Consider the following 21,105-nt stretch of genomic DNA (forward strand, 5'->3'; position numbering starts at 1 on the left):
TTTTTTTTTTTTTTTTTTTTGTTACTTTTACTTTCCAATTCCAAGATCCAGGTTCAGTGTTTTACTTGATAACCTCCTAAAATTTTAAAACCTCCCTCATTCTTTGTGTGCATAGCACAGGGAGCCTGTTCTGATGATGTAATGCCGCAGCAAGGAGRTTCTCTCGTGCTGCATCCTGCTCGGGTATCCATGCACACAGTCCACCTGGACTCAGAAGTTACCCTCCAGCTGTTGACGGATGCTGGGTTCAAGGCAGCCTGTCAAAAAGGCAGKCGGCTCTACACGGGCCTGTTAAAGCCAATGTGATTGCCAGGCACGGATCAAAGAGAGGGGAGTCTGCACAGGTGCAGTGCAGCTCTGTGTTGTTGGACACAACACTGGGCCTTCTGTCACTCCGGTGAGTAATTCCTGCCGGGAATGCCGAAGCGGGTGGTGCTGCAAAGCAGCCGGCCTTGCCTTGGGGCGGCGCTGACAGCGATTGCRCTGACTGTGTTTATGCACAGAAGGCTGCAGAGGAAAGTGGGGCTGCTGTGTTTGAACACAGCAACAGATTGAATGCAGAGGATTCATATAAATCACTAGAAGTAATTACCCTGTAATTACCCTGATTATTTGTAAATATGTACATATGGAAATGTTGAGCTCTCCGGTTCTTGTTTCTTTTCATAAGAAGAAATACTTTGCTCAGATACTTCCTTAGTGATTTGTTGTTGTTTTTCTTGTGAGTGAATCTGTGAATCAGAGAAATCCCTGGTATGTTAGTTTCTCTTTCTTGCAGTCCTTTAGACTTCATTTTTCCAGTTCTTTTTGCCAGTATCTCAAACAGTAAAGTCGTAAGCACAGCTCTTCTCCAGCTCTGAATCTGTTTGCAGGATCCCAGTGCTGCACTCTGCAAAGCAGGTTGGCAAACACTCTGATGCTTTAAAAATGCCTTGAAACAAAATCCACTTCTAAAAATGTCCTTACGCCTTTTGTGTAAGGCCAGTGCTCTGGTGCTCACTGCTGTCTCCCTGGAGAATTTCCTGCTGGGCCTACTTACATGCAATAATTTTTGTATTGTTAGCCACCAGTTCTTCTTGTGTACAGCAGGGATGTGTTTTAAACACAGAAATTGTAAATCTAAGTATTAAAAAGCAAAGCCTTTTTCTTCCTGAACTTGCGGCCTTTTCCTTCTTCCCTTTCAACTGGACTACTTACTCCTTTGTACCAATTACCCCACACAACAGCATCTGGAAGCCAAAATATTTGACCTTTTGAATGTTTGTTGACACCTTTTTTGTGCATACTTCAGCACTGTGGATCTTTAAAGCCTAATTCAGAGCCTACAGAAGTCAGTAGAAGAATTTCCCTTGACTCTGGCAACTTTTAGATTGTGTGCTGAAAGAATGGTTTCCTCCTTTGCTGCCTTATGGRACTAAAACATACCCACACATCTGTATGTATATTTCACATATGTATATTTATGTATATTTCATGTATATTTCACATAATGTTATCTGAAATGGTTAATATTACTTACTCTTGATGTATTCAAAGATATGCTTAAGAAAACACCAGACAGCCAAGACCTTTGTTTGTCTCTATTTTTCAGGCTTTTTCCTCCAAAATCTGAAATCTCTCTACTGTGTAGGTAGCACTTTTCTTTAAAATTTTCAAGCAGTTCTTCAGTCCTTTGATCTGAAACAAATCCAAATGTTAGCTATGATCTGATATGAAAACCCCTAGGGGCTGTGCTATTCCTGATCATGGTGTGCCTTGTGCCTTTAGTAACAGTACTGATTTTCTTTGGTATTTTTATTAGTAATTATACTAATATCATCAGCTGTACCGTAAAYGTAATAGGAAAGCCAGTAAAACACAATTATAAAGACTTTTTTTTCAGATGTTTTCCCAGAATTCACATCAACTCTGCTTATTATTAAATGTCCAGCTAGAATGATGGAAGATTTGCAAAGGCAGAATTTGCTGCCAAACTATTAAAACTCATAGCTTCAGTGTAACTTAGCTGTTGTACAGTCAGATCACAGAATCACAGATTCACAGATTCACAGAATATTCAAGGTTGGAAGGGACCTCTACAGATCATCTAGTCCAACCTTCCTGCTCAAGCAGGCACACCTACAGCATGTGGCACAGGGTGGCATCCAGGCGGGTTTTGAAGACCTCCAGAGTAGGAGACTCCACAACCTCCCTGGGCAGCCTGTTCCACTGCTCTGTCACCCTCACAGGAAAGAAGTTGCTCCTCACCTGGAGACGGAACTTCCTGTGCTTCAGCTTGTGGCCATTACCCCTCGTCCTATCGCTGGCCACCAGTGAGAACAGCTTGTCCTCTTCCTCMCTGCATTCTCCCTTCCTGAGCTTATATATGTTAATTGGATCCCCTCTGAGCCTTCTCTTCTCCAGAGAAAACAGGCCCAGCTCACTCAGCCTCTCTTCATACGAGAGATGTTCCATTCCCTTAATCATCCTGGTTGCCCTTCTCTGGACCCTCTCGAGAAGCTCCACGTCCCTCCTATACTGGGGTGCCCAGAACTGAACACAGTACTCCAGGTGCAGCCTCACCAGAGCTGAGTAGAGGGGCAGAATCACCTCCCTTGACCTGCTGGCAACACTCCTCCTGATGCAGGCCAGGATCCCATTGGCCTTCTTGGCCACGAGGGCACACTGCTCACTCATGGTTAACTTGGTGTCAACCAGGACTCCCAGGTCCCTCTCCGTGGAGSTGCTTTCCAGCAGGTCGACCCCTAATCTGTACTGGTGCCTGTGGTTATTCCTCCCCAGGTGCAAGACCCTGCACTTGTCCTTATTGAACCTCATGAGGTTCCTCTCTGCCCAACTCWCCAGCCTGTCCAGGTCCCTCTGGATGGCAGCACAGCCCTCCAGATGTCAAGACCTGATAACTTYAGGGGCATATTTGTTGGAGATGCCGCTTGGTAAAAGATGCCCAAGTTTCAGAAGAGATAAATCCATCTTCTTCACAGAGTGAAGTGCAGAGAGTTTCTCCCTGAATTTTAAGCAGTGACTGATCAGCTCCTGGATGTGATGACTGCAAGCACAAAAGGACTGGCAAAGAATAGTTTTTTAAAATTGCATGTGTACTAATAATAGTACACATGCAATCAAAATTCAAAAGTTCAAAAAAACTACATTTTAAAAAAGAAGTTGTAAATGTCCAGACTTGGTTTTACTGACCTTTATTTTTTGTGTTTGGACCATTCAAATTAGTAATTACAGCTTGAAAGATGGGCCCAGGAAGAACAAAATGATTCRCAAGTGCTAGAGCAAGCTTTGAAGATAGACAAAATGTAGAAGTAGAATCTTAGGAATGTTGTTGAAAGGGACCTCTGGAGATGAGTTAGTACAGCCCCTTTCGGGGGGCAGGACTGTTGTCAGCACAACATCACGTCAGCTGCAACTTCGTCTGTCCGAAACTTGAAAACCTCCAAGGACGGATTGTGCAACCTCTCTCCGTTGCTGAAAGGAGCTGTAATAGCTGGGAGCTGCTAGCCTGTCTTGGACAAAATGGAGCRTAGTTAATTCAAGTTCTCTCTACAGAGACCTGGAGATTAAATGTGGAATTCATTTGCTTCGCAGGAYTTCATAAAAGTAGGGCTTGTCAAATGAACATCTTTTCTTTTTTTGACAAGACTRTAGCTCTGGTTGCTCTTCTGTTCTTATGTACTGTGCATGTTTTCCCACAAGATCATGGCCTTAAGGCCTCAGAATATCCTGATTAATTTTATTTAATTACTAAACCCTGACAGATCTTAAAATGTGGCTCTAAAATAAAGTTAGGATTGATGGGAAGGACCAAAAACTAGTGCATTTTTTAGGGCTCCACTTACAGTAGAATTATTTGTTAACAGTTTAATAATATTCTAAAATCTTTGCTGGTTTGCAAATGACAAAAGAAATGGCTAATAGCAAATGACTAATATTATGGAATAGCCAAAATCAGTTATGAATGGCTGCAATAAAAAATAGGTGTTTTAGTACAAATAAAAACTGAGGAGAATAATCACACTTCTTATGTTAATCTCTGGTCCCTAAGTGGTCAGTGGGTAGATATGGTTGCCTCCAGAAGTCTGTTTCTTAAATGCCTTGTGGACTAGATGAGTGCACGGTGCGGTGGATCAAGGGCTGGCTGGATGGCAGAGSTCAGAGGGTGGTGATAAATGGGGCCGAGTCCAGTTGGAGGCCTGTGGCCAGTGGTGTCCCCCAGAGGTCAGTACTGGGCCCAGTGCTGTTCAATTTGTTCATCAATGACCTGGACAAGGGCACGGAGTGCCCCCTGAGCAAGTTTGCAGATGACACCAAGCTGGGTGGAGTGGCCGACRCTCCGGAGGGCTGTGCTGCCATCCAGAGGGACCTGGACAGGCTGGWGAGTTGGGCAGAGAGGAACCTCATGAGGTTCAATAAGGACAAGTGCAGGGTCCTGCACCTGGGGAGGAATAACCCCAGGCATCAGKACAGATTAGGGGTCGACCTGCTGGAAAGCASCTCCACGGAGAGGGACCTGGGAGTCCTGGTTGACACYAAGTTAACCATGAGTGAGCAGTGTGCCCTCGTGGCCAAGAAGGCCAATGGGATCCTGGCCTGCATCAGGAGGAGTGTTGCCAGCAGGTCAAGGGAGGTGATTCTGCCCCTCTACTCAGCTCTGGTGAGGCCACACCTGGAGTACTGTGTGCAGTTCTGGGCTCCCCGGTATAAGAGGGACGTGGAGCTTCTCGAGAGGGTCCAGAGAAGAGCAACCMGGATGATTAAGGGAATGGAACATCTCTCGTATGARGAGAGGCTGAGTGAGCTGGGCCTGTTTTCTCTGGAGAAGAGAAGGCTCAGAGGGGATATGATTAATATGTATAAGTTCAGGAAGGGGGAATGCAGGGAGGAAGGGGACAGGCTGTTCTCACTGGTGGCCAGCGACAGGACGAGGGGTAATGGCCACAAGCTGAAGCACAGGAAGTTCCATCTCCAGGTGAGGAGCAACTTCTTTCCTGTGAGGGTGACAGAGCAGTGGAACAGGCTGCCCAGGGAGGTTGTGGAGTCTCCTTCTCTGGAGGTCTTCAAAACCTTCCTGGATGCCGCCCTGTGCCACATGCTGTAGGTGTGCCTGCTTGAGCAGGAAGGTTGGACTAGATGATCTSTAGAGGTCCCTTCCAACCTTGAATATTCTGTGATTCTGTGATTAATGGGGCAGGAGCTGAATTCCTGCCTATTTATGCATTAGGCATTCCTGCCTATTTAGAGCATTATGTTGTGAATGGGAATAGACTGCAATTCTGCCCTTTTATGTTTGGCCTTTCACTTTATACTTCATCCCATCCCTTTTACTTCACTTCTTGGGGTTATCCAGTTGCTCCAGAATGACATTTCAGTTCTCCAGTTAATGATGTTTTTYGTCTTAGGGGTGAATCCTTCTCCCATACTGATATAAAAAAGAAGATACGTGTAAAGGAGAATGCCAATTGCACTAGGCTCTTTACACAGTCATTGAAGACAACAGGATCCTCCAGACAGGGATTCAGAGTAGTGGGATGACTTGGCTTCCCTGGAGAAGCCTAGAATAGGCTTTGCTTCTGACTCATCCTCTTGAGGAGTCTTTTTTTGTCCTGATTACATACAGCGTTTAGGTGGGACGTTTTCTTTGGTGTCAGTCAGCAATTTTCATTAACATATAAAATGCTCTTCTCTTACAAGAACATTGATGAAGAGAAGACCAAAGCAACATTTATGAGCTCCAAAAATGGTGGGTAGACCAGCAAGATGGGAGGTGTTTTTTGAAATACACTTCATAGCACTTCATAGCTCATTGTAAATAACACCAGTCGGGCACTGCAGACCCATGCAGAGTCACGACTMTAGAGTGAGCTATTAGGCAAGACTAACAGATCCTAGGATGTAAACAAAGGGGAGTACCGGATAACATTACAGATGTTATTTTTGCCTTAGTACACTGAATTGAAAAGCCTCTAACTAGAATTCTGTGTTTAATTCTGGAATCCACATTTCATAGAGGAGGTACGTTGTATATAGGTTAATCACTGACCGAGGGAACACAAAAATATGGCAACAGAAAGGAGGTAATTCAGAGGACAAACAGTTCAGACTCACAAAAGTGCATGACTAAGTCTGGCAGCTACAAGTGAAAGTAGAAATGAGCCCGAAATTGCACAGAGCTACCATGATTAATTATTTGGATGGATTAAGGAAGGAGGGTGCGTGTCCAGTATTATTTGAAGTTTTTAGAGAAAAAAAAAAAGGCCATGTTTTTATGAAGAAGGATCTGAAGAATCCTTTTTGYTTTTATGAAGAAGGATCTGAAGAATCTGAAGAATTTGAAGAATAGTGAAAATTATAAAGTCTCTGTGTAAGGAATTTCAGCGAATATCATGTCACCACTTACAGCCGTTAAGTCTATGAATTACAGAATATATAGAGAGATACAAAGAATTTATATTTTGAAGTCTATGGGTTATGTGTTGGAGTCTTAATACCTTTGAAACTGTTTATTCTTTGACTGTAATATTTGAAAATTAGTCTGTGAATACAAATGCTACAGTGTTCTGAGCAACTTTCCTATCTGATCCTACTTGTTTCACAAGATTTTCCCCTATACTTTGCTTCGAAACTTGGCAAGTAAATCTGATCGGGAGAGAGGTGAAACATGGGGTTTCARTGATGAAATCCAGCTGATGCTCAAAGTGAAAATTCAGGTCCAGAGCATTCTTAGAAGGCCAGTGAGAAAGAAAACAGCAAGCTAAGAAATGGAAGTTGGATATTTTTACATATTTTACACCTGTTTGTCAAGTAGATCGTGCAAGAAGATCAGAAGTATTGACTTCAATAGCAATTTTTGCCAGCTTTCTCTCTGCTATCTCCCTAATGGATGTGGAAGTAAGTCAGGTATGTGCAGAAAATCTCTGAGAAGTTTGGCCTGACGTCCTTACGGCAGCAGAATTACAAAACTGAATCGTTATCTGACCCTACTGAAAGCTGCATTCASCTTGTGTTCAGCAGAAGGTAAATTCCGTTTTGGGCTCATCTGCTTCTCTTCCCCATTACCCACTTCAGAAGTAGATTCATTTTCTTGACCTATTTTAGGCAGTTTAAGTCTTTCTGTCAGAACTGATAACAGGGTTTTGGAAGAGCCTGTATGTACACACACACACACACACACACACATATGTATATGTGGCCTCTATATGTTGTACTAAATTCAGACTATCTCAGTTACTTGACTGTCATGTGAAAGAAGTGCTGTATGTGGACAACTTAAGATCAAACCCTTTCTTCAGCCTGATCATCAAAGCCCATGTGTAGGATGTGCAGTGAGGTTCACTCATCTTTTCTAGAGGAAAAATCACCACAGGAGGGTTTTACCCACTGCTGTTCTGCAGGGAATTCAGCCGCAGTATTAAAATTTTTGTTTGCAGTTTGACCTTCATTGAGCAGTTGAGTGGACCCTTGGTTTGTCCTATTACTTTTGTTGTAACAGTAGAGTGGAGAGCTGCAAGTTCAGAGGTGGCTCCCTCTAGTTTGCAGCAGAGGTTTTTTTTTCTCCTTGGTGATGAGCTGAGGTTTTCCATCAGCAGCTCCTCTCTACTGTGTTAGCAAGCATTTTGATTAATGAAAAGGCACCACAAAAACATAGCATTTACATGCACAGTAAAATGTTTCTTTGGCAGCATATCCTAGATCTAGAAAAATTGTAGTGTTGTTCATATTTCAAGTTAATGAATGTCAGGTAGGAGAAGGTCTACATTATGTTAAAAGTGACAAATGATCAGTGGAAAGAGGATCACAATAATACCTTTCATTTGCTTTGGCTGGAGTGAAAATGCTTAGCTGGTTGTTGGCATATGTAAAGGTCACAAATAACATGGGCAGAGAAAACCTACTGTTTATGTCAACTTCAGTCTATTCTTTTAATAAATGTCCTGTTGCAATGAAAGTTGCAGTTCTTAAGGATATAGTGAGGATATATACATATATATAGTATGTGTGTGTGGATGGATGGATGTATTTTTTAAATATATATATATATATATATATACACACCATGGCATAATCTGATTATACAATAGCATGAATGTGCTATCAGAGGGAATGGTTTGGTAATTAAAATAGGTATTTTTGAATGCTTTATTTTGCTACTCTGTTTTCTTATCTCATTTAATTTCATGTATTTGTTTTTACTGTCCTAATTGTTAAAGCTGTAGTTTCAATTTTCTTTCTAACTGAACCATTTTAACAAGATTTTATCAGCTTCTGAGGCTCTTCCATGCATCATCCTGGTCACTTTGTACATAAAGTCTCCCATATGAAGCACATCTGCAAGGTCAAGAGAACGTGTCCAGCTATTCGAGTAACTTTGTTGGTGGAGAGATGAGATAAATGGTTTCATGTCTATTTTCTCTAAAAAAAGTTCTGAAATTAATACCACATAGGGAAATGTCTAAGGTGAAAGATTATACAAAGCAGTGAACTCCATGAGTGTACACWTTTTTCCTAAGTATAGCTGATTATGGATACTTGTGCACTTCTAAAGAACCACAACTAAGGCAGTTATGTATAATTCAAAACCTCACTCAGCAGTGCTGAAGATCCATAGCCTCATAATACTCATTCAGCCTGTAAAAGACACTGCTAAACCCTCAGCCAAGAGAAATGGGCACTGATCTGGGAAGAAGCTGCCTGCTTTCTGCCTCCTTTCTTCTCTTCTTTCTGCTATCCTGGAATGTTGCTGTAAATGGGAAGGCTGAAGAACAGACTGTAATCCTTTGGGGAACAGTCCTGCTTTAGTCAGAGTGAATGTGGAGATGGACTGAAAGCCTAAGTAGCAGTCTTCATTCCCCACTGTTTTTCAAGGACTAATTTCAACTAATTCTAGGTTGCAGAGCAGCAGCAACATCAAGAGGAGATCCTTGTAGGCTTAATTAAACTGAAGGAATCCAATATGRTTAAGTGGATTAGTTGCTCCGCACTGTTATTTGATTTTGTGCCCTGGAGGCAATTCTTAGAGTAGATTTGGCTGCCCACTTGGCTTGACATCGTTCCTGGAGGTGTGCACAAGCCTCAGCAGAAACACCTCAGACTCTTGGCTGCCCTTACACACTTACGGGTATAACCTGTGTTGGGTAATCACCACTTCTAGATTATTTGCTGAGAATTAGAGGAAGAATGTGGAGAAATGAGAAGCAGAATGTGGTCATACAGGCAAATAGGTGGAGACCTGCGAGCAGTTCTTCTTTTTAGAATACACATACACTTGTGAATGAAAGAAGTCTGTGGTTACAATTTCTTTGAAAGCAAAAAACAATTTTAAGAAACTTTATCGTTTTCAGTTAAATTAAAATGATGACTTTATGCATGTAGAGTGTAGATTGCTCTGTCTTGGTTCAGATAGGAACAMACCCTGAAGGCAAGGATGTGGCCCATGCTTGCACACAGCGATGCAGCTCACTGTTATGTGATTTCTTAACGTTCATGCCACAATATTCTCTTACCTTGCAAAGTGCAGAGTTTATCTYGGATCTCAATTTTAATTACATAACCTCTGATTTTGCGTCAGACTTACTTACTGAAACAAGCATTTACTATTTTAGCTATAACTGCAACTTTTCACAAAAATGGGGGAAACTAATATAAATGAGGGCCCCATGGAGCTTCAGAGTCAAGGTTATATAGACCAGATAGCTCTTTGTGGTTGTAAAGGGTTGTACCTCTTAGAGGGTTTGTACCTCTCAAAGGGTTGTACCAGCCCAGATACTTCTTTATTATGAATATTCTGTCAACTTTGTGTATTTACAAGTTAGAAATGCTGGTGTTTTCCCCTTCCTTTTCAGATGACACTGGTTGTCCCAGTAGCCAGTCAGTATCTCCAGTTAAGACTCCTTCTGATGCTGGAAACAGTCCCATCAGTTTTTGCAGTGGCAGCGATGGAGACTTTGCCAGAAAGAAATTTCATTCAGGGGCAATGAGTGAAGGAAACCTGCAGGTGGCTCGGTATAAGAAGGAGACAAAGACAAGCCTTGTAAAGCCCGGTAAGTATATCACAGCTCCTTTCATGTTTTTAATTATACTTTTTAACAGGGTAATATAGCTATAGATGTTTAAATACATTGTGCTGTGCTACTGGTGACACAACTAGTTTTAATAGTACATAATTTGGTTCTTTCTGTGGAAACAGATTTGAGAGCAATGTATTATTTTTTTTCATGGAAATATGATTAATTGATATCTTCACTTTCTTTGGTGAGACTAGATGTCAAATAACAATTCATTTGGATTTTCTGCTCTACCATCGTAGTTTCACRGGTATTTCACTGGGCAAAGAAATATGACTCTAATATCAAAACAAAGAATTAGTCTTTTCATGGTGTTAGGTTTATGGTTAGATCCTGCCTACAGTTTATGCTATCAAGTTGTGACAGTTCTGGGGATATCCAATGCCAAGCCAAAGCCAAAGCAAATCAAAGGCCAGTGTAAATGTGGGAGTTGATGTACAGTGCATCATCTGAATCAAGAGTATGTCACACTTCCTCAGGCTAATGAGCCCCCTTGGACCACCAGTTTTATCAGCACTTGCCTGTCACACATCCAAAACTAAATATCTTGGGGTTTCATAAGCCAGTGTAACTTTAGTGGGCAGATGATATAAAATACTTTTGTGACTCTTGTATAGTCAACTCTGGCAAATGGGCTTTACAAAGGATACTTGGGCTACTATTTAAGTAATCATGGTTCCAGAGAGTATGGTTTGGCACTACGCCGAGTCAACTGCAGCCAACACAGTTTGTTAGCTCAAGTACTTCATGGCTATACTGTAGGGCTGTTTTGTCTCTGGAAACCGTTTTGCTATTTTGATTCGGAGCCAGCTCAGACTTTCCATCACCATGTTTCCGGAATAAGAAACAGTAGAAAAACTGGCACAGAAATATATCACTGCCTTTGTCATTGAAAGGGCTAAGTGAATCTAACTTAACACAAGCCCAGGAAGGCTCTTCAGCCTATTTCAGAGGACCCAGAATAGCTGTGTTTTTCCCAGTTTTCCATTACTCTGCAGAGTATGTCTTGTTTTCTGTTGCACTTAAATCAAGAAATCTAATGCAAGTGGAATGAAGTGGGCGTAGTATATGGCAGTCAAATGTGCAAGCATGACTTTCACAAGCAGTTTGTATGTGAATACAGTTGTAACCCAAGAAAATGTGAGTAAGTTTTTGAGAGCTACATGGTGGTATACTTGTGGAAGAGTTATACACTTCTCTCATCAAGTAACTTCACTGTTTTCAATTATTACATTGGATCAAACTACAGTATTGAGTTAATAGCCATCAGCATTGAAAGTCTTAAGTCAACTTCATTTACTTAAGTCAAATCTCTGAACTGACTTGAAGAACTGTGTTTTGAGAACTGTGTTTTTAAATGGCGCCTCTTCTAGATAATGGTTTTTTGTAACAGTTTTACCTGTTTATACTTGTGTCTCTTTTCCTAAATTACTTGGAACTTCCCAAGCAGTTTCAGCTAAATATAAAAAAGAGCAGATGAATCAGTAAGGTTGCAAGAGCATAAATTGGCTAAAGGCTGAAAGGGGGAAACAAAGGCAATTTAAGTGGAATTCTGATATATTTCAGATGGGAAAAAAAAAGAAAAAAAAAAAAGAAGAAAAAAAGTGCTCAGTCCAGCTAARTCAAAGACAGTTTGGCTTTATGACATTCTTTCGGGCAGCTTGACATACTGATGTTCTCATCCATGTTTTGAAGCTCTAATTTGTCATATGTGTCATTTCGTTTTAATATGGCTCCATTTTTGTAGGTTGACCGTTCTGTGCCTATGTGTTGATTGATTAAACTCTAAGGTTGGAAAATTATTTCAGGAATTCAAACATATCATTCATGGAATCTGTCAAAACTCAGAGGAGGAAATGGTTCTGATTGATAATAGGTCTGCTATATAGTCACCTCAAAGTACTTCAGAGTTCCTCCTGCTAATTACTCCATGGTTTTGCTAGCGTAAAGTCATCAAAAATCACATTCAAGTCAGCATGAGAGGTGACACAAGAGAACGGCATTCTCAGAATGGAAAGGAAGCCAAGAGATAGCCAGCTTCGTTTTCCTCACTTTGGTCCTCAGAAATTGGTGCAATTCACTTCCTTTCTTATATTAAGTGGATCTGTTTCATTTCTTATGTCCTTTTTTGTGCATGAATGTGAAAGTCACCTCTCAGATGACCCACTCAAAAAGATCTGGTCCTTGTACAAAAAGATATRCCTATAATTTAGCAAAGCATGGAAGGAGTAACCAGGAAGCGATAGAAGTGGGCTGGGGGAGCAGAAAGCAGCAATGCATCCATGCCATTACATGGCTGCTTCTGCCTGCCTGAATACCGCCAAGATTCGTGCCACAAATGTCTGCATTTTATCTTTCTGTYTAATGGAATTTTTCACTGATTTATGGATACAATCCTGGCATAGTATTTGTCTAGRAAGCTCTGGTGATAATGACTGCATAGCAGGAGTCAAATATCAAAGACAAACATCCAGGGCACCACTGTCTCTGACAGAGTTGCAGTTCCGTAGGCAAGTGCATAAATCAGGGTGCACCTTCAGACTACCCTGCCATTTTACTGAAAATTTATCTCTTTCCAGCACTGATTCCTTGGAACATCATAAGTCACACTCACACAAATATTTAGATAACTCAGGAAATGTCAGAGTGGGATAGCACTGAGAATGAACCCTTGGGACTTTTTAAAGCTGTTCCCAAGCACCAGTGTTTTTGGCTGCTCTAGCAATATCACTTCATCTTTCTTTTCTGTGCTTAACAATAYCAAATACAGCAGAGCTTTCCTTTCTGTAACAGCCTAAGATATCATTATATGTGTCTAAGTGATATTCAGCTCTCAAAGTAGTAATGCGCTGGATTTGCAGTATCTTTTGTAATTTATTTTGTCTGCATAGTGAACTGTACTTAAGCCTAGAATGCGTTATTGCTGTACCTTGCTAAACCTCTGAGAATTTTATTATCATAGGAATGTTATTCATTTGTGATAATTGATAATATTTCTATTCTGCGTTAMATGTGGATAACAGCAATATTATAGATGAGTTTCAAAATAAATTTCCAAATGAGTTGAAAAAATCAAACTGACATTATCATTCAGCACTGGCTTAAAATCTGGCACTACTTTCCATACTACTTTCCATGGAGAGGAAAAGTAAATGATGAAATAATATAACATCCACTCCATAAAGAAATGTAAAACCATTAAATTTCAGGATTTTAGAAAGGAATCCTCTTTTGGAGTTGATTCATTTTTTGTAGTATTAAAAGCACAAAAAATTTATTGCAGAGAATGGCCCCAGCAGAAAGGAGTGTAGAATACTTGGTTGATACTAGTGCTATTTTTGTCTGCAGGTGCTGTACCGAGACCTACAGTGTCTGTAAATGTATAGATGGAACCTGAGTGCTTCTATGAATTCACATTACTGTTCTATTCCTGAATTCCTGCTGCTGATGTCAAAATATTAGTAAGGGTAGTGGGAACTATTTGCMACTTTACTTTCTTTGACAGTCTTTCTCCTCTCATTTTTGGCTTTCGTAAAAGTGTTCAGAGCAAGCTGGAAATTCGTGATAAGCTTACAGAGAAACGTGGGGAAGGAAAGGAATCTCAGGCGTGAGTTGTCGCAATAACTTTTAAAAGGCTTGTAGGCTTAAAGCAACACAAAGCTCTGTGTGGTCTTAAATGTCTGTAATTCTAGAACGGCACCTGATCAGCTGCGTTCAGCACTGCTGGCAGGAGCTCTGCTCTTCACTTTCCTGCTCTTGGGGTCATGGGCAGCCTCAGTCCAGCTTCCAGAGCCATTTGAGTGAGGTCTATGTTGGGGCTGTCTCACAGAGTCTCCTCAATGACTGGAGTTTCACATAAGATCACTAAGACTTGAGACATGAAGACTGTCCCAGACCTACCAAAGTAGCTGCTTTCAGCCCCTTAGGAGCCTACCACGCAGAGATTAAACACCACAGCATTAAAGGAATCCTAGATAAGCAGCAGTTAAGGTCATCCCCAGTTTTGTAAAGTCTGACTGTTGACATTCACAGCTCTGTTCAGTAATAACCACCCCAGGTAGCAGCAGACTATACAGAAAAGTTCTTCTCTTTCACTTACTGATAAAACGTTTTGCCGTCTATTACTGAATCTGGTTAAAATAGTAACACTTTGGAGTAAACTTTKGAACTGCAATGTATTAAATTTCAGGAGCATTAGTCATTTAAAATGAAGACATGAAAGCTTCATTCTGGTCAAGTTAATAGGAAAGTCTGTGAGGTTTTAACCACACAGACCACCTCCTGTTGCTGCCGCGGCCTCTATTCCTCTATGTASTTGCATTGTCCGCATCTGCTGCTCAGCAGCTGCTTTGTGGTCCTTTGTGATCTTCCTTCTGTGGGTTTAACAGCCGTGTACTTTCATATCTGAGTTCATAGGAATGAAAGAAAAAAAWAAAAGTTGTCTTAATAATCATCAATTAAAAATATCTTTTAGCTTTACAGCCATAATAAGTAAAGTTGTACTCGACACGTGCTGCCATTATGGTCTTTTCACTTCCTCCTGATATACTTCTCRAGTCATAAGTGAGCAAATCCTGGGTGGGGTGTCCCAGTCTGAACAGATTAATCCTTGAAAGTGTTAGGACTGATAGGGCTTTTAGAAGTGACAGCTAAAGCAGCCTGTGTTGGCCTTAAATTGATAGTGAACACTGAGAAGGCAGAGATACTTTTTTAATTAGCTTTAGAGCTGAGCAAAGTTAACAAAAAAGGAGACAAGGAGGGTGATTTCCCAGGGCATTTGAGAATAGTGTAGTTAGAAGCAGATAAACAATCAGATCAGATAAGAAATGCAAATCTAGCTGCTAAACTATAGTGATCTTCCTGCTGATTTTTTTTCTTTTGATCTTGCAAATAGGCATGAGATTCCTGGGATACTGAGTGACCATCAACTTGTTTCTGGGCTCATCTTCTACAAGGCAGGGGTAGTGACCAGTTAGTCCATTAGTGTAAAATATGGATAAAATTATCCTTATTGCTTGCATATATCTGTATTCTGCATACATTTATTCTAAGGTCACCTTATTAGGTTGTTTTAAAAACAAAATGTAAATTTATTGATTTAGCTTATATTACTGAGTCCTGGCTTTATAACTTTGCAGATCCTTTGTCATCCCAGTCCCTCRGTTCAATAAGACAATGTGGGAATAATATTATCTGGCTCACACACACAACTATGTGCTTCACTTAAAATACATCAGTTTATGTGTAAGATCTGGGAGAGGACTGGCCTAGAGGTAGCACTGGAAATAGTTTACTTCGAAGAACTTCCCTTTTCTGCWTGCACATAGATGCAAAGACAAGATTTGCTTTGCTTTATCTTGGAAAAGACTGATAAAATATTAGATGGACATGGTTTATGGATGCATTTGTACAATAACATGTCTCATATTCACATAGCTTTTGTTTGTTCCCTGCACTGAATTTCTGCAAACTGTGGGAAGTGTTATTCCCATTGTTCAGGAACAAAGGTGCAGAATGTGCAAACTTGAATAGAGCCCATGTCATGCAAAGAGAGTCATTGTTCTTTATAACTGGGAGTTGTGCTTTTACCTCTTGCATTGAAATGCCTTTTAAATACTGCTGGATATGTARCTATATTCTAAGGCAAAGTCACCCTGTTTGTTTGTTTTAAAAAGAAAATGATGATAAAGGTGTATGTGTGGTGGTAACAATTGGTCTTGACTGATCACCAAAATAAATGTGAATGTTTCATTTTAAAAGCAGCTTTGTACAAAAGTGAGGCCAATGGCAAAAACTCAGCATAATATCTCTCTCTTTCTGTTGACACTTATAAATAAGTCCTTTAGAACTCATATTGCAAGAGTGTATTTTTTCTGAGGGAGGCATAATTAAGAACAAGAGTATTTCAAAGAACAGTTAGTCAGGTGCAGGGTTCGTTCAGATGCAGCATGCTCTCATCCTGCAGTTAGTCATAACTCTATGTGTGCAGTGAAGATGAGTGCCTTCGTTCCTGGAAGTATTCAAATAATTATATATGTGGCTAGTATCAACTGTATATGAAAACTGAAATTAGGAGATGAGCTAAGTGTAATTCACTGTAACTGAAATACTTTGAAGATAGTCCAAGTGAAGTAAATTGATAACAAATGGTGGAACATTTTGTCTGTGACTATAAGCAAGAATCTTTTTTTCTCTCTCCTTGAAGCATTTCATTTAATAATAAATAACATCTTGATGAGGTTGTATTTATTTTTAAGTACTAAACATAAATTCTCTGGACAGAATCACAGAATCACAGAATATTTAAGGTTGGAAGGGACCTCTACAGATCAYCTAGTCCAACCTTCCTGCTCAAGCAGGCACACCTASAGCATGTGGCACAGGGTGGCATCCAGGYGGGTTTTGAAGACCTCCAGASAAGGAGACTCCACAACCTCCCTGGGCAGCCTGTTCCACTGCTCTGTCACCCTCACAGKAAAGAAGTTGCTCCTCACCTGGAGACAGAACTTCCTGTGCTYCAGCTTGTGGCCATTACCCCTCGTCCTATCGCTGGCCACCAGTGARAACAGCYTGTCCCCTTCCTCCCTGCATTCTCCCTTCCTGAACTTATACATATTAATCATATCCCCTCTGAGCCTTCTCTTCTCCAGAGAAAACAGGCCCAGCTCACTCAGCCWCTCTTCATACGAGAGATGTTCCATTCCCTTAATCATCCTGGTTGCYCTTCTCTGGACCCTCTCTAGGAGCTCCACATCCCTYTTATACTGGGGAGCCCAGAACTGCACACAGTACTCCAGGTGCGGCCTCACCAGAGCTGAGKAGAGGGGCAGAATCACCTCCCTTGACCTGCTGGCAACACTCCTCCTGATGYAGGCCAGGATCCCATTGGCCTTCTTGRCCATGAGGGCACACTGCTCACTCATGGTTAACTTAGTGTCAACCAGGACTCCCAGGTCCCTCTCCGTGGAGGTGCTTTCCAGCAGGTCSACCCCTAATCTGTMCTGATGCCTGGGGTTATTCCTCCCCAGGTGCAGGACCCTGCACTTRTCCTTATTGAACCTCATGAGGTTSCTCTCTGCCCAACTCTCCAGCCTGTCCAGGTCCCTCTGGATGGCAGCACAGCCCTCCGGAGCAGCACAATACGGAACAATACGGAAGAATTTGCAACTGAATACAGGAAGAGCAGGTTCTGCAAGTAATTTGGTCTTGGTAAGGATGGCTTTGACTTGAGCACTAGTTTTTTTATAAGCAACACAATATTTGGAAGAGAGACACAGTGGTCAATTAGTTGTGCTTCTGGAAGCTTTCACCTGTGCTTTGCAGAGCATCATCTTGGCGATAAGAAGGGAGGCAGTGCTTGAGAATATGTGTCCTCTGCCTCAGGTGTAAGTACCTGCCTTGTTTCACTTCTGTGCCATATCTGATAACAGATCAAAACCAGGCATCATATCCATGCAAATCTGGTRGTACACCTGTAGAATTCTGTATTTTTGTATGTGTATTTCATATTTTTGGTGGGGAGGGACAATAATGTTTGAGATCTTTTTGAGATCTTTTCTACTACAGAAAGTAATAAATACAGCTGGGGCAGTCTTTGACCTTTCTCTTGTTTACTTTTGATTTTCTTCCTTCTCCTGGCTCCTCATTCTGAGCCTACTCAAAATATCTGCCGGTGATTTTTTTTTTTTTTTTAAGTAAAAGTGTTTCCAGTTAATCTGTCTGTATGCAGCGAGCCCTCCTGCATGTTTTACTGATGGGCTCCGTTTTAATTTCACGTCAGTTGCTATGGAGCTGTGTAGATTTGCTTACTTGACCTGCTAGCACAGGGAGTTATTAAAGACTCTGTCTCCATGGATACAACAGCATGAGCATTTACTTCACAGGAAGATTAAAATACACATATCTCCCTTCAGAAGAGAAGATGCAATGTTCTGGTACCAGCCTGCGTCCTTCCCAGATCCTACACCCTAGCACTGAGCAAGGGCTTTACACATGCAACAGTTGCTGCTGTAGACCTCAGTAGATCCCCATGGTGACCCATGGAGATGACCTTTCCCATTGGCTTCTGTGCTCGGAATGCCTGCCATTACTACGACAATCCTGGAACGAGTCCTGCTCAGTTGGGTCAACAGACCCAACAGAGCCAGCAGATCCTGGTGGTACTTGTCACTCTGCCAGCAGATCCTGGTGGTACTCGTCACTCTGCCAGCAGATCCTGGTGGTACTTGTCACTCTGCCAGCAGATCCTGGTGGTGCTCGTTGCTCTGCCAGCAGATCCTGGTGGTACTTGTCACTCTGCCAGCAGATCCTGGTGGTGCTCATTGCTCTGCCAGCAGATCCTGGTGGTACTTGTCACTCTGCCAGCAGATCCTGGTGGGGCTCCTCTCTGACAGCAGTCCTGTTGAGGCTCATTGCTCTGCCAGGGGATCCTGGTAGGGCTCTTTGCTCTGCCAGTAGATCCTGGTGGGACTCATCAATCGGCCTACAGATCCTGGTGGTGCTCATCAGTCTTGAGTACCTCACTGAAAATGAGTGATCCGGGATCAGGTGAGGTTTGAATCGCAGTTCTCCTTTGGTGTTTTTTGAGTYTGGACTGCAGGTGGGTCATGACTGCCTTTCTGTGGTCCCATGGTTGGAGTTGCTCACAGGCAGCAGGACAATTTCACATGAGAGTCTGTTGTTTTCGGTCCTGGTGCTTATGGGTCTCTCCCAGGGTGAGGGAGTTKGGTGCTCGTGGTCCTTAGCCAAGCCAGGCAGAGCAGTGAGGGGTTGTAATTTGTCTGGCCTGAGTTTTGCATCTGTTGTGGCATTGTGGTTGTCTCTGCCTGAGCAATTTAGCTAAGGGCTTTTTTTGYTTCTAAGGTGGTAAAAGTAATAAATGGGTGAATCTGCTGTGCAGTTTTTCTGACCARCCATGAACATTTACTTCAAGAGAAGATGAACTGCACTCTCCAATTAKAACTGATTAAAACTCTGTTGATTAAATGTTCACCCAGATATGGGGCATACATTAGAGACGTCTGCAGTAAGTGAGATATCCCACATAWCCACCTACATATCCTGCATCCTGAAAGAGGTCTGCCAGATTGGAGCCAAGCTCAGCCTGTTTTTTGGGTTTTTTTTTTAGTGATTTTAAGACAGAAAAGGAAGTCTGAGGTATTTAGTTGCAGAATGACACTTGTGTTTTAAATCACATTTTGAAGTTGATGCCTATCTGTATTTAGGTCAGTAGGTCTTAATTAGATGCCTTTTCCTCCCTGATAAGCTTCAGATTTGCTGTTTGTTCCTTTTTTGGGGGAACCACTGCCTCAGGTGCTAAGTATTACGTTTTGCACTGAGAATTTCATTATTCAGCTGGACACTTAGGAGTTCCACACTGCAATTTTGAGGTATTTTTAGGAGCTAACCCAGATAAATTTTGCTGAAGTGAAAAAAGTACTCTGTAACTCTTGACAGATAATTATTTTGCACAAAAAGACTTTGAAGTCTTTAAAATTTTTTAAAGCATGTTAGTCACTATTATTTAGTTTGGATTTTATATATATATTAGATGCAAACTTTGAATTTAAATCAGTTTGCTTCTCTGGCTATGGATAACATTCAAATAGCCAGGTACTTATTTCAAATGCAAACGACAAGGTAGCAATTACATAGAGTGTTCTGATTTCAAAGTGTTCTGTACTTTTGAATATGCTTTAGCACATTCCTGTTGAATTGGCCTGATTTTTTTTTTTTTTTAGGGCTGATCACCTTTAAAAAACAAACAAACAAAAAACCCTTCTTTCAGATATGCTGCTCAGTAGATGCAAATACAGTCTAGTGGTTGGGAGGTAGACTCTCAAAACATGCATCTCATTGCTCAGGTCATCTCAGGGCACTCCAGGTGCCCAAACATCACAGTGAAAAACACGTATCTATTAAAGAAGCCAGCAAGCCACAAAAGAAAATGCAGATTTCTTTTATTTCTGAAGGAAATGGCAGGTAAAGGACAGAGGCCTAAACCCCACCTGTCAAACCTAAGTAATTGCAGAGGGCTGGACGAGAGGGACAAACCGCTTACAATGAAAGTCTGGAGCTCAGTACCAATGTTCTTTATTATAAAAAAAAAATGAAAAAAAAAAGAAAAAAGAAAGAAAAGGACCCCTGTTAACTAGTTTAGTAAGGGAGAAGGGAAAGAAACTGTTTCTGCGTGTGATGAACGATGAGCTCGACGACCATGCGTCCAGAGTGCCCCAGGCACCAGGCTGCCAGTCTGAGGGGACCCCGGATCCACGTCCCATGGAAACTGTTCTACTTTGTGTGATTAAGTAACTGTTTTATCAGGGATTTGAAGCTCAGATCCCAGTATACACACCATAACCCCTTTCTCTGGCCCATTAATTATCCCCACGTCGCTCCAGATTTGTGTAGAATAAGACATTCTCCTTTAATGGGAGACTCTCACGCTAGCATACTCTACTAGTGAGTTAAGTAATATATATTTAAGCAGATTTTCTACCCTCTGTTAATCCAGAGTGGACTCTGAGGTCCCTTTGTCAAATAAATACAATAAATAATTAGATACCATACACACTGCATACACTCAGAATATGCTGTAACAGCTGTGTGAGCAAGAACATGGCCTTGCAATTTGTATATTTACTCCAGTGAATTTTCCCTTCCTCCTGGCTGTTTTCTGTGACTTTCAGCCTGCTTCACCTACGTGTAGAGAAATACTGTGCATGCATAAGAGGCCATTAGGAATCTTCCCTTAGGAGGGTTTTTTTTTTTTTTTTTTGGTGCTCTGCTTTTAAATTGCAGTCTATTATTTATGTCAATGTTTAAAATAGCTTTCTGATTCCCCAGTTACATTAAAGGTGTTCTGAATCTGCTCCAGCTAAATTTTATTGTGCCTAACTCCTACCAACCTCCATTTTTTATTTCAAGTCATTATCCATGAAATAATATGCAGCACAGCGAGATTCCTGTGTTGATGTTGCATTGTTATCAGCACAATTTTCCAGCTGTATTCCTCCTCCCCATGATAAACAGAAATACT

The 21,105-nt window shown here is 41.4% G+C and overlaps 1 protein-coding gene across 1 annotated transcript in view; it reads left to right on the forward strand.

Annotated features, from left to right (window-relative positions):
• SYBU (syntabulin) overlaps nucleotides 1-21,105 on the forward strand; it is a 39,206-nt gene that overhangs the window by 4,534 nt on the left and 13,567 nt on the right. Inside the window, exon 3 of the mRNA XM_026054552.1 lies at nucleotides 9,846-10,043. Coding sequence (XP_025910337.1) covers nucleotides 9,846-10,043 — 198 coding nt within the window. The remainder of the gene's footprint in view (nucleotides 1-9,845; nucleotides 10,044-21,105) is intronic.

Source organism: Nothoprocta perdicaria, unplaced genomic scaffold (assembly GCF_003342845.1).
Source record: "Nothoprocta perdicaria isolate Ctin4 unplaced genomic scaffold, notPer1 scaffold_122, whole genome shotgun sequence".
NCBI classification, from domain to species: domain Eukaryota; kingdom Metazoa; phylum Chordata; class Aves; order Tinamiformes; family Tinamidae; genus Nothoprocta; species Nothoprocta perdicaria.